General features: G+C 45.0%; 1 protein-coding gene across 3 annotated transcripts in view; it reads left to right on the forward strand.

Moving 5' to 3' along the window:
• The window catches only part of neto1l (neuropilin (NRP) and tolloid (TLL)-like 1, like), a 198,311-nt gene that overhangs the window by 1,234 nt on the left and 185,021 nt on the right, over positions 1–12,056 (forward strand). For all 3 annotated transcript variants that reach the window (XR_008565920.2, XM_015955308.3, XM_015955309.3), the window contains exons 2-4: positions 44–103; positions 184–318; positions 424–672. Coding sequence is in view for 2 of the 3 variants with exons in the window: in XM_015955308.3 (XP_015810794.1) it covers positions 44–103; positions 184–318; positions 424–672 (444 nt within the window). In the remaining variant the exon portion in view is untranslated. The remainder of the gene's footprint in view (positions 1–43; positions 104–183; positions 319–423; positions 673–12,056) is intronic.

Below are 12,056 nucleotides of genomic sequence, written 5' to 3' on the forward strand. Positions count from 1 at the left end.
AAATCTGATAAAAGCAACAAACTATTTGCTTCTGATCTTTTAGTTGTTGCAAGTCTACTCCTGCTTGGGTTGTCTGGGGCAACAAAGAAAGACTCAACTACAGGTAGAATCACCACTACGGTCTTTTATGCATTGTAATAAAACTTTATTCGTCGACCTTTCATTTCATGTCTTTGCTTTAAGTGAAAAACAATTCTGGAGTGAAGCCTGCAGGTCAGTGTGGAGCGTGGGTGAAGGAATCAGAAGGAGGGCTCTTTACTTCTCCCAATTACCCAAACAAATACCCCCCGAACACAGAGTGTGTTTACATCCTGGAAGGTGATTGTGACCTGATCTGATTTTGTGTAGATTGAAGATGTGGAAGTTTTTTTTTTTTAACTCTTGAGTTAATTGATTTCACTGTCTCTCCCCCTCCATCCCCAGCTCCCCCACGGCAGTGCATTGATCTACATTTTGAGGAGAATTACTCCATCGAGTCCTCTTGGGAATGTAAATTTGACAACATCGAGGTTCGCGATGGACCGTTCGGCTTCTCCCCGATGCTCGGCCGGCACTGCGGTCAGCACAGCCCACCGGACATCAGGAGCAGCGGCCGATATCTGTGGATAAAATTTGTAACCGACGGAGAACTGGAAGGGGTGGGATTTTCAGCAAGTTACAACTTCACAGCTGGTAGGTGCACGACAGCTTTATGGCTTCAGCCATCGTTTCCTTTGGGCCTTGACCTTTTGGGGGCCTGTTGCAGTTTTATCGATCATCTGCCAACACACTGCCAATAGCACCATTTGGCTGATTGACTTGTCACTTCTTTGGAAAGACGTTGAGCATTTCTAGGGTTTAGGGAGGTAAGAACCGACTGGCAGCTCTTGTACTTTTTGATTTTCCTGTTTTTACTGACACAAACCGAGCATTGGCAACAAATGATTCAGCAGAAGCAAATCTGTGGAATGCTGACTGAAACATCATCAGTCTAAAAATCTCTCTGGCAAAGGAAATTGTGTTTAGAAGATAATTCATTTTGGTTAAAATAAACAGGAAACAGCAAATTAATGTAATTTTAGCGACTCACAACCGGGTTTTAAGGCACTACCGATGTTTTGGATGTGCTCGAGTCTCAGAAGGCACGATGCCAGGAAACATGAAGTCTTTGCCTGTTTGTTTCCACATCCGCCGCACCTGCAGGGGCGCTTTGCCATTGGATATTTGAGCGTGTCATTGTTTATATGACAAACACACATGGGGTGTAGGGACCTTTCATCCAATAAACATGCTAGCAGCTGCAGGCCATTGAGAGGAGCACTGTTGAGGTGAACAGGAGCAATAGAAGTGTGTGAAATGATTGTGTTTTTATGGAGAAATCAGAATGGCTGAGCTCCTTGTGGCACATTACTGTGACGAAGTATAGCTGGTAGCCATGAAATGTGGCTCTCAGAGCTCATCGGTCTGCTTAACTGCAGTAAAAACAATTGGAGTTATTTTTTTTCCAAAGCTGTATTTTCATTTATTTCTCAAAGGTTCAACCACAAGTTTGGCCTTGTAGAAATAAATTAGAGGTCTGTGCTTTATTTTTCTTAGGTTTTTATATATTTTTCTAATTAAAGTGAATATCTCTACTTGTCATTGGTCAGTAACTATCTGTATCTTGCTCAGTGGCTTTAGCAGTGCATGAGTGGGGTTCACTCGTTTAATCAATGCATTTGCAATGTTTTATAGTAGGAATGAATGCCTTGGAAGTCGTACTCTGGGGGAAAAAGCTCTGGTGCGCTTGTTTCAGGAACTAGAAGTGAGCCGCATCCGTGTTGAGCTTCAGACGACAGCGCTCCTCTGATTGGCTAGCAGCAACGTGACTCAACTACCGACTCAGTTTACGTTGATGTTTTATCGCCACAAATACAAGTCTGGGAGAGTTCTGCTATGTGGTGGAGTTGCTAACGCTAATAGTTAGATTCTGCTAGCTGAGATATTTTATGCTGTTTCCTGGACGCTAAACCAACAACAGCCTTCCCTGTCATGAGTCAAAATGAGTTCATGAGTTTTAAGTGACAGTGTGATGTAGATCTGTCAGGCTTTTTAAATTCTAGAGTTTCACTGTCTATTTTCTACCAGAAGTTAATGTAGGAAATAGGGGTAGAAGACTATTTTCATGTTCAGTCTGCATGTTAAACTCAGATTGACTGATTATTGTCAGAAATAATAAAAAGATATAGTTTATTTTACGTGATCAAATTCCATCACTAGATGGTTGATATATGCAGATATATGATTGCTTAGGAAATGTATGTTTATTTTCAAAGAACAGTTGCTTTAACTGTCTTACAAAAGATTTCATTAGCCTTAAAAATCTAGACAAACTCTAGCAAAATATTTTGCTCTGCAGCTCGGTCTAGTCATGCTCCATTGTAGTCTCAGCAGGTCTACCACTAGCTTATGCGTAAATTTAGGCACTCAATGTTTGTAGAGAGACGTTGGGTGAGCTTAGCACCATTACGGCAGAGATGCGATGGAGCAAAACTTTCAAGATGGCAGCAGCTCGGGACTGGTGCTTATTTGAAACGGCTTTGCCATCAACTTTAGATGATTTAAGACTCGGGCTTTTCTTTGAGACACAAGCAGATAAAGGTACGTCTTCTACTTCTTCAACGGTGTATGCTGGACAGCCCTACTGACTGATTTCTGTTGCTATGGTTACTTCATGTCGTTGCTCTGATTGGTCCAAGTGCTGTCCAATTTCATGCAGAAACAGTTTGAAAGACAACTGTAGATTCCACTCCTACGACTGATCTCTGTCAATAGGCCGTGGCCAGGCAATTTATGTACACACATAGGATGGCTAGTCAGGCTTTTAAAGGAGTCTTCATCTGTGGTTGCCTAGACTTTTAGGGTTCTCTAATGACATTTAGGAGGTACTTTCTCTCTCTCGCATGGATCGCTCTGCTACCGTTTCTCGTCAGTATCAGCAAAGGGGAGGCCTGCGGTTAATTTCACTGTTATGCGTTGTCCATGTCAGCAGAGAAGGTAAGGCCGGGGAGGGGGGTGGGACCTTGCTTCATAAAACACCCAAGAATGCTAATGCCAGATATGACAATTCATTCATCTACTTATCAGCTTACTGTTTATGACCCGTATTTGCTTGTGATAGAATCGTCTGGTGCTGATCTGCAACTGGCAACAGCCACGAAAATCGCACAGGCAGTGAGTCTTAATTCTTACATATTGCACCTTTAATGCTCTTCCTCTCAGATCACCTCTCACCAGACAAATCTCTCCCTTCACAACACCATTGAGTTTACTTGTTTTAAGCATGGCAAAATACCAAATGCGTATTTGAACAGGTTTATTGTGGTAAAATCTCACGTTTGCAACAAATAGGGACTCCTTCCTCCTCTCCTGAAAGTTCATATAAAATTAGACGTCATAAATATTTATTTTTTTATTATTAAGGGGCAAAATACATATATCTGCATCAAAAGATTCTAAGAGGTTTAAATGAAGGATCTTTTTTCACAACTCTGCCTTTAATGTGCATTTCAAGGATTGTTTCCTCCTCTTGCGTTTCCCAGGAGTCTCATTGAAATTTCGCTGGGAGAAAAAGAAAGTTGACTCTCGACCTGATAGGAGATATCTGTGGCATGTGATTTGCATAATTAAAGGAGATAAAAGTCTTGAATTACTCTGCTTGATACTCAGGAACGTGGCTTTGTGAATGGCGTTTCACATCTGCAGCTGTGCTTATTCAAGCAGCCGTCTGATGAATGGGAACGAAGTGGCAACGGAGGGGACAGAAACCTGCTCCTCCTACCGTCTTGCCTCAGATGTTTTAGGAGCAGAGAGATAAAACATTGTCTTTCCTTTCTCCTTCAGGTTCTCCTTTTCAAAATGTTTTATTATTATTTTTTTTTTACGACTAATGATATTTGTAGTGATGCTTTTAAAGCTCATTGATTTGGTAAAAACTAACCCACTTACCTTACTACTCCTATTATTGTATTAGTTCTCTTTTAAAGTGGCAGTGTGTATTTTTACCATTAATCTCTGGAAATATCCATTGAAACGTTGTTTAGACCTAATGAAATGATGTCTGGTCATTGAAAAATACTGGCAACTTTGTAACATATAACCATGAAAACTGGGTTGAAGGTACAGGTCCAAGTCTCTGGGGCATGCTATATTGGACACCATGTTTCCTTTTGGCTGGCTCGGGGTCCGGCACCTGTCGATGACATCACACTAGATGATTGGCTGGACGTGTGGCTTACGGAAGTTACGTTACCACGTTCAAAACATTTAGGTAGTAAGAAACACAAATTTAAGAGCAAAACTGCTGAACTATTTCCAAAACCTATGTAAAAGAACGGAATCGAAAAAGAGATTAAACATATTTTGGCCGAGTGGTATTGCCATAGCGTGAGGACATCATTGGCAGGTGCAGGGCTCTGAGCAGATCCCAGAAAACTAGAATTGGCATTGCATCCTCTCGATGGAATTCACTTTCTGCTGCACAGGCAACAACTCTTACCGTAATGTTGTTTTTAACTAGCAACAGTCACGTTGATACTGCCCAGAAATTAATGCGTTCCCCCCAAGCACCAGGAAACTTCACACTGCCACTTTAAGAGAACAAAAAAAAACATATTGATGATTAGATTAGGGTTTTGCAACATTTTTGCTAATTTCTTTTTCCCAGTTTGCACATTGGTCATGAGAAATGAACCGTTTGCACATTTTTGCTGCTGTCTGGTTGAACCTTTTGTTTTGGCAGCATTTCATGTTCTTAATTCTCTCTCAAACTTTTGAAAATCCCATCAATGCATCTTCAGATTGTGCAAATTCAACACATTCTCACACCCAAGCCGTCAAAATATGACGTGTGTGACCAAGCGTCAATATATGACTATTCGGGACGCCCCAGCGCGTCAGGAGATGACGATCAGGGACAAAGATCTTACGCAGCGTCCCAGAGCGTCAGTATCCGACGTCGGTGGTGAGACGGACATTAGAACTACTTGTGAACTACTTAACCTTCCCCTCACCCCAATCCTAACCTTAAGGTCACAGTTTATGGACCTTAAGGTTAGGATTGGGGTGAGGGGAAGGTTAAATAGTCGAAAAATGTCCGTGTGACCGCGCATCAAACAGTGACGCCAGCGGAGCCACGTGACCCAGCGTGTCCCTGATCGTCGTCTCCTGACGCGCTGGGGCGTCCCGAATCGTCATATTTTGACGCCTTGGGTGTGAGAATGTGTTGGCAAATTTCATTTCCTTAGCTTCTTGAAGCCTTGCACACTCCCCAATAACTCTTGCACCTTCCAGCTCATAGAACTGCAGATGTACTGTATATGTTGAAGGGCTTAATTTAAGCATTTAAAGCCCTCATATGAAATGTATTCAATCATATTTGGCATCAGAGGAAGCAGGAAATGCTGATATAAAAGACTCCAAATGAACTTGGATGCCCCAGTGATGTGATGCACAATTTATCTGTCAAAGAAATTACACTCAGATGGCTAAAGCTCTTTCTTTGCTTCACCGAACTTTCATTGCAGCACATTAAGTGGTTCATTTTCTGCATTTTGTTCAATTAATAGTTCTTCATTTTAGTGTGATGGGTGACAGGGGCAGCTCGTTACTCTTATCTTTTTAGTTAGAGCTGAAAGGGATTTTAGGGATAATCAAACAGTATTAACCCTTTAAAGTCAACGCCAAGAACAGTTTCTTTATATAGTGGAAAAAATATGATTCATGCCAAAAATTAAACAATTCACAAACATCAAATAACATTTTAAAAGCATTTGTTCACTTCGGCTCTGGAAGAAAAAAAACAAAACATCTAAAACATTTTTGATATTAATAGAAAAGTAAAAAATTAAAACTGCACCATTACTGTTTATTATGGCACCAACACACCTTCTTGCATGGTATTCAGCAATATTTACCATGTTGTGTAAATTCAAGCAAGAGTGTTCCGGAAAAAAAACACTCTTTTTGCACCCACTTCCAGGCTCCCGTAGCAGCTCTTCTCTGATTTTATAGCAGGTTTCACTCTTCCACCAGCTGATGCAATCTTCTCAAGGAGCAGGTTCACTAAGAAACCATTTTTATTTTTTTTATTTTTTTAATGTGATTGGTCAATTTTAGTTTCAAATGCATGCTGAATGTGAAAATACACTTCTGCCCTATTTCCTGCATTAGCAAATAGACGGGGCAATACTTGGGTCAGAAAAAGTCTAACAAATCCTTGTAATGCTGTAAATTAGCATCCATGGACTCACCCATCTTGGCTCCCAACATGGCAAGGTGTTGATGTTTTAACTTCAAGGGGAGAGCAGAGCTCATTTTGGCTAGTAGAAGATAACTCCATAACACAGGCTTGTGTTTTTGTGGAGATAAAACATCAACATTGCAGAGCAAATGGAGGATGTGGAAAAGTCATGTTGCTGTTTGCCAATCAGAACTGAGATGACAGAATATCAGGAAATAAGACTCCAAATATCATAAATAACGAGTAAGACTCAAAATCTTGTTCTGAATCCTGAAACAGGAGCTCAAGAGCTCCAAAGAGGTGAGGGATCAGACAAAGAGCAGCCCGAAGACCTCTTATGATAAATTATATAAATGGAAATCGTACCCCCTCGCCCGGACGTGGGTCACCGGGGCCCTCCTCTGGAGCCAGGCCTGGAGGTGGGGCACGTTGGCGAGCACCTGGTGACCGGGCTTTCACCCATGGAGCCCGGCCGGGCACAGCCCAAAGAGGAAACGTGGGTCCCCCTTCCCATAGGCTCACCACTCGTGGGAGGGGCCAAAGGGGTTGGGTGCAGTGTGTGACGGGTGGTAGTCGAGGGTGGGGACCTTGGCGGTCTGATCCTCGGCTACAGAAGCTAGCTCTTGGCACATGGAATGTCACCTCTCTGGTGGGGAAGGGGCCTGAGTTGGTGTGTGAGGTTGAGAGGTTCCAACTAGATATAGTCAGACTCACCTCAACGCATGGCTCTGGCTCTGGAACCAGTTTCCTTGAGAGGGGTTGGACTTTCTACCACTCTGGAGTTGCTCCCACTGAGAGGCGCTGAGCAGCGGTGGGCATACTAGTTGCCCCCCATCTTGGTGCCTGTACGTTGGGGTTTACCCCAGTGAATGAGAGGGTAACCTCCCTCTGCCTACGTGCGGGGAGAAGGGTTCTGACTGTGGTCTGTGCTTATGCACCAAACTACAGTTCAGACTACCCACCCTTTTTGGAGACCTTGGAGGGAGTGCTGGAAAGCGCTCCTTCCGGTGACTCCCTCGTTCTGCTGGGGGACTTTAACGCTCACGTGGGCAACGACAGTGAGACCTGGAGAGGTGTGGTTGGGAGGAACGGCCCCCCTGATCTGAATTCGAGTGGTGTTTTGTTATTGGACTTCTGTGCCAGTCATGGATTGTCCATAATGAACACCATGTTCAGACATAAAGGTGTCCATTTGTGCTCTTGGCACCAGGATACCTTAGGCCGCAGCTCGATGATCGACTTTGTTGTTGTTTCATCTGACCTGCGGCCGCATGTCTTGGACACTCGGGTGAAGAGAGGGACGGAGCTGTCAACTGACCACTACCTGGTGGTGAGTTGGCTCAGATGGTGGGGGAGGATGCCGGTCAGACCAGGCAGGCCCAAACGTATCAAGAGGGTCTGCTGGAAACATCTGGCAGAGTCTCCTGTCAGAAGGAGCTTCAATTCCCACCTCCGACAGAACTTCCAAAATGTTCTCGGGAAGGCGGGAGACATTGAGTCTGAATGGACCCTGTTCCATGCCTCCATTGCTGAGGCGTCCGACCGGAGCTGTGGTCGCAGGATCGTCGGTGCCTGTCGTGGTGGCAACCCCTGAACCTGCTGGTGGACACCGGCGGTTAGGGATGCTGTCAAGCTGAAGAAAGAGTCCTATCAGGTCTTTTTGGCCTGTGGGACTCCAAAGGCAGCTGACGGGTACCGGCAGTCCAAGCGGAACACAGCTCGGGTGGTCGCCAAGGCAAAAACCTGGGTATGGGAGGAGTTCGGTGAGACCATGGAGCAAGACTTCCATACGGCTTTGAGGAGATTCTGGTCCACCATCCGGAGCCTCAAGGGGGGAAAGCAGTGCGCTACCAACACTATCTATAGTGGGGACGGTGTGCTGCTGACCTCTACTCAGGACGTTGTGGATCAGTGGGCAGAATACTTCGAAGACCTCCTCAATCCCACCGACACTTCTTCCAGTGAGGAAGCAGAGTCTGGGGACTTTGGGTTGGCCTCTCAAATCTCTGGTGCTGAGGTCATTGAGGTGGTTATAAAGCTCCTCTGTGGCAAGGCTCCAGGGGTGGATGAGATCCGACCGGAGTTCCTTAAACCTCTGGATGTTGTGGGTCTGTGTTGGCTGACGCGGCTCTGCAATATCGCGTGGACATCGGGAGCAGTCCCACTAGACTGGCAGACTGGGGTGGTGGTCCCCTTATTTAAAAAGGGGGACCGCAGGGTGTGTTCCAACTACAGGGGGATCACACTCCTGAGCCTTCCTGGTAAGGTCTATTCAGCGGTTCTGGAGAGGAGGGTCCATCGGACTGTTGAACCTCAGATTCAGGAGGAGCAATGTGGTTTTCGTCCTGGCCGTGGAACACTGGACCAGCTCTATACCCTTAGGGGGATCCTGGAGGGTGCGTGGGAATTTGCCCAACCAGTCTACATGTGTTTTGTGGATTTGGAGAAGGCGTTTGACCGCGTCCCTCGGGGGGCCCTGTGGGGGGTACTCCGGGAGTGTGGGGTACGAGGCCCCCTGATACGGGCTGTTAGGTCCCTGTATGACCGGTGTCAGAGCTTGGTCCGCATTGCCGGCAGTAGGTCGGGCTCATTCCCAGTGAGAGTTTGACTCCGCCAAGGCTGCCCTTTGTCACCGATTCTGTTCATAACCTTTATGGACAGGATTTCTAGGCGCAGCCAAAGTGTGGAGGGCATCTGTTTTGATGGCCTGAGGATCAGGTCTCTGCTTTTTGCAGATGATGTAGTCCTGTTGGCTTCATCAGAACGTGATCTTCAGCTTTCGCTAGACCGGTTCGCAGCCGAGTGTGAAGCAGCTGGGATGAGAATCAGCTCCTCTAAATCTGAGACCATGGTCTTGATTCGGAAAAGGGTAGAATTCCTTCTCTGGGTTAGGGATGAGGTCCTGCCCCAAGTGGAGGAGTTTAAGTATCTCGGGGTCTTGTTCACAAGTGATGGAAAACTGGAGCGTGAGATCGATAGGCGGATTGGTGCTGCATCTGCAGTGATGCAGGCGTTGTACCGGTCTGTTGTGTGAAGAGAGAGCTGAGTCAGAAGGCGAAGCTCTCAATTTACTTGTCGATCTACGTTCCTGCCCTCACCTATGGTCATGCGCTTTGGGTAGTGACTGAAAGAACAAGATCGCGGATACAAGCGGCCTAAATGAGTTTTCTCCTAAGTGTGGCTGGGCTCTCCCTTAGAGATAGGGCGAGAAGCTTGGTCATTCGGGAGGGACTCGGAGTAGACACGCTACTCCTCCACATCGAGAGGAGCCAGTTGAGGTGGCTCGGGCATCTGGTCAGGATGCCTCCTGGATGCCTCCCTGGTGAGGTTTTCCGGGCATGTCCAACCAGGAGGAGACCTAAAGGTAGACCCAAGACACGGTGGAGGGACTTTGTCTCTCACCTGGCCAGGGAATGCCTTGGGATTCCCCCGGAGGAGCTGGCCCAAGTGGCTGGGGAGAGGGAAGTCTGGGCCTCTCACCTAAAGCCTGGTTTATGCTTCTCCGTCAGCTCCGCAGGGACAGACACGCACGGATTGACGGAAGCGTTTTGCTCTCATACTTCTCCGTCACTTCTCCGTCTCCTGGAGAGTGTTGCAAAGCAATTGCCCGGCAGGACAACAGAGGGAGTAGCGCTGCTCTGTGGTATCCTGTCATGTATCGGTCCAAGATCGTTTGTTTTTTATTGTGTTTTTTGTGTATATAAGAGACTTTTAACACGGACATATTTGTCTCTCATTCTCCCACCGCTTCATGCGCTGCCCACCTCTAACCCACGTTTCCTGTCATGTCCGTCCACAAATAAAATGCTTGCTGCGCATATTTTCACTCCTCCAGTCACAGGAGGATGAAACGTTAATATTTTTAGAGTTTTTTCGCGAGGTATTCTTCAAGCTTCTCTGTGTCTGCCGCTAGTTAAACTCGGCTCTCTTTGCAATGGCGGCGCTGTAAACAACAGCGGCGTCCTGACCATTCACAAGCTTGCGTAATCCGTCTCGTTCGACAGATGTTTAAAAAAGTGGGCTTGACTCCGTACGTACTTGCGTGCCTGCCGGAGCCCTACGCAAGGACGGATAATGGCGTTGCTTGTGCTCCGCACTGACGCAGACGGAGAAGCATAAATCAGGCTTTAGGCTACTGCCCCCGCGACCCGACTCCGGATAAGCGGTCGGACGGACGGACGGACGGACGGACAGACGGACGGACCGACCGACCGACCGACCGACCGACCGACCTCCACAGAGAAAGAACCGTAATGCATTATCAAAATAAACTAACTCTGAATAGGTTTTACATTTTCAGAATACTTTAGCTCCAAAAATATTGTGCAACGTACATATTTCTCTAATTAATCACTCATATTATATTATAGCTGAAATATGAATGAAAAACTTTATTTTTGCTTGAATTATCTGGAGAAATGCACAAGGGAATTAAATAATAAACAGAATTACCCGTTTGAAATTAACTACCAGATCCTTTTGAAGTGTAAACCTGCTCTTACTTCTTAAACGTGAAAACATTTTATTCTTTTTTTTTTCTCGTTCAAAGTGTGAAGCTTGCACAACATTCCCAGCCTGACTGTAAGAAGTCAACATTCTCCAGATTTGGCACTCGGCTAACAGGATTTGGAGGGTGGCAACGGTAGCTTCATCTTCAAAGAGGGGCTGTAATTTAACCAACTTCGAGAGAGAGAGAGAGAGAGAGAGAGAGAGAGAGAGAGAGAGAGAGAGAGAGAGAGAGAGAGAGAGAGAGAGAGAGAGAGAGAGAGAGAGAGAGAGAGAGAGAGAGAGAGAGAGAGAGAGAGAGAGAGAGAGAGAGAGAGAGAGAGAGAGAGAGAGAGAGAGAGAGAGAGAGAGAGAGAGCCAACCACCCTCACAAAATTAGTTTAGCAAAGAGAAAAACTAGAAAGCAGAAGTCAGAGACTCTATATTAGCAGTTGGTTTCATTATGTGGCGTTTCTTTGGGTGAAACTATATTTGAGTCGAAAAATCAAAAGGAAGTGTAATATGGAGTTATGTCCATGTGCTAATTCCTCTAGTCTGCTGTTGTACAGTATAAATGAGTCCAATTCAGTTTTCTACCATGAAAGCTTTCAGTATCAGCTTTTCATTATTCACATTGCTTGGCTCAATGTAAAGAGTAGATTGAAGTATTTTTTGGTAACAATTGTGAGGAAAATTATAATTACAAAAACACCAAAAATTATACATGGCAAATTATTGTTTTTCTCAGATAATCATACTTATAATACACAACAGATGAATGAGATGAAAGGTGTTTTACCACGCAGTAGAACAAATCAAATTCAACGATCATTTCACTATAAAGCTATGATTGCATGGAATGCATTACCTAGATTTTTAATATTTGAAAATAATAACATTTCTTTTCAGAAGTAACAGATTTTTTTTTGTTTACAGTACACACTTAATTGTATAGTGACCATGAACTCTGTAACGAAGGATTGGGTATCTGGGTTTGAGGTTGAATACTGGATATCGATGGACTATGATACGAAACAATGGACATGAGGTCACCATTCTGTTGTATTTTATTTTCAATCTTTATTGGTGTGATTAACTCCTTTCCCGATATTAGTTTAAATATGTAATTTTGTTCTAGATATGTGATTTCATCTTGAGCTACTGGGATTATGTGAATTAGAGATGTGTGTGTGTGTGTGTGTGCGTGTGCGTGTGCGCGCGTGTGTGTGTGTGCGTGTGTGTGTGCGTGTATTATCTTATGTAAACAATTGTATGAAAATGTTCGAGACCCCAGGAAGACTAGCATCTGCAT

Source organism: Nothobranchius furzeri, chromosome 7 (genome assembly GCF_043380555.1).
Source record: "Nothobranchius furzeri strain GRZ-AD chromosome 7, NfurGRZ-RIMD1, whole genome shotgun sequence".
Classification (NCBI taxonomy): domain Eukaryota; kingdom Metazoa; phylum Chordata; class Actinopteri; order Cyprinodontiformes; family Nothobranchiidae; genus Nothobranchius; species Nothobranchius furzeri.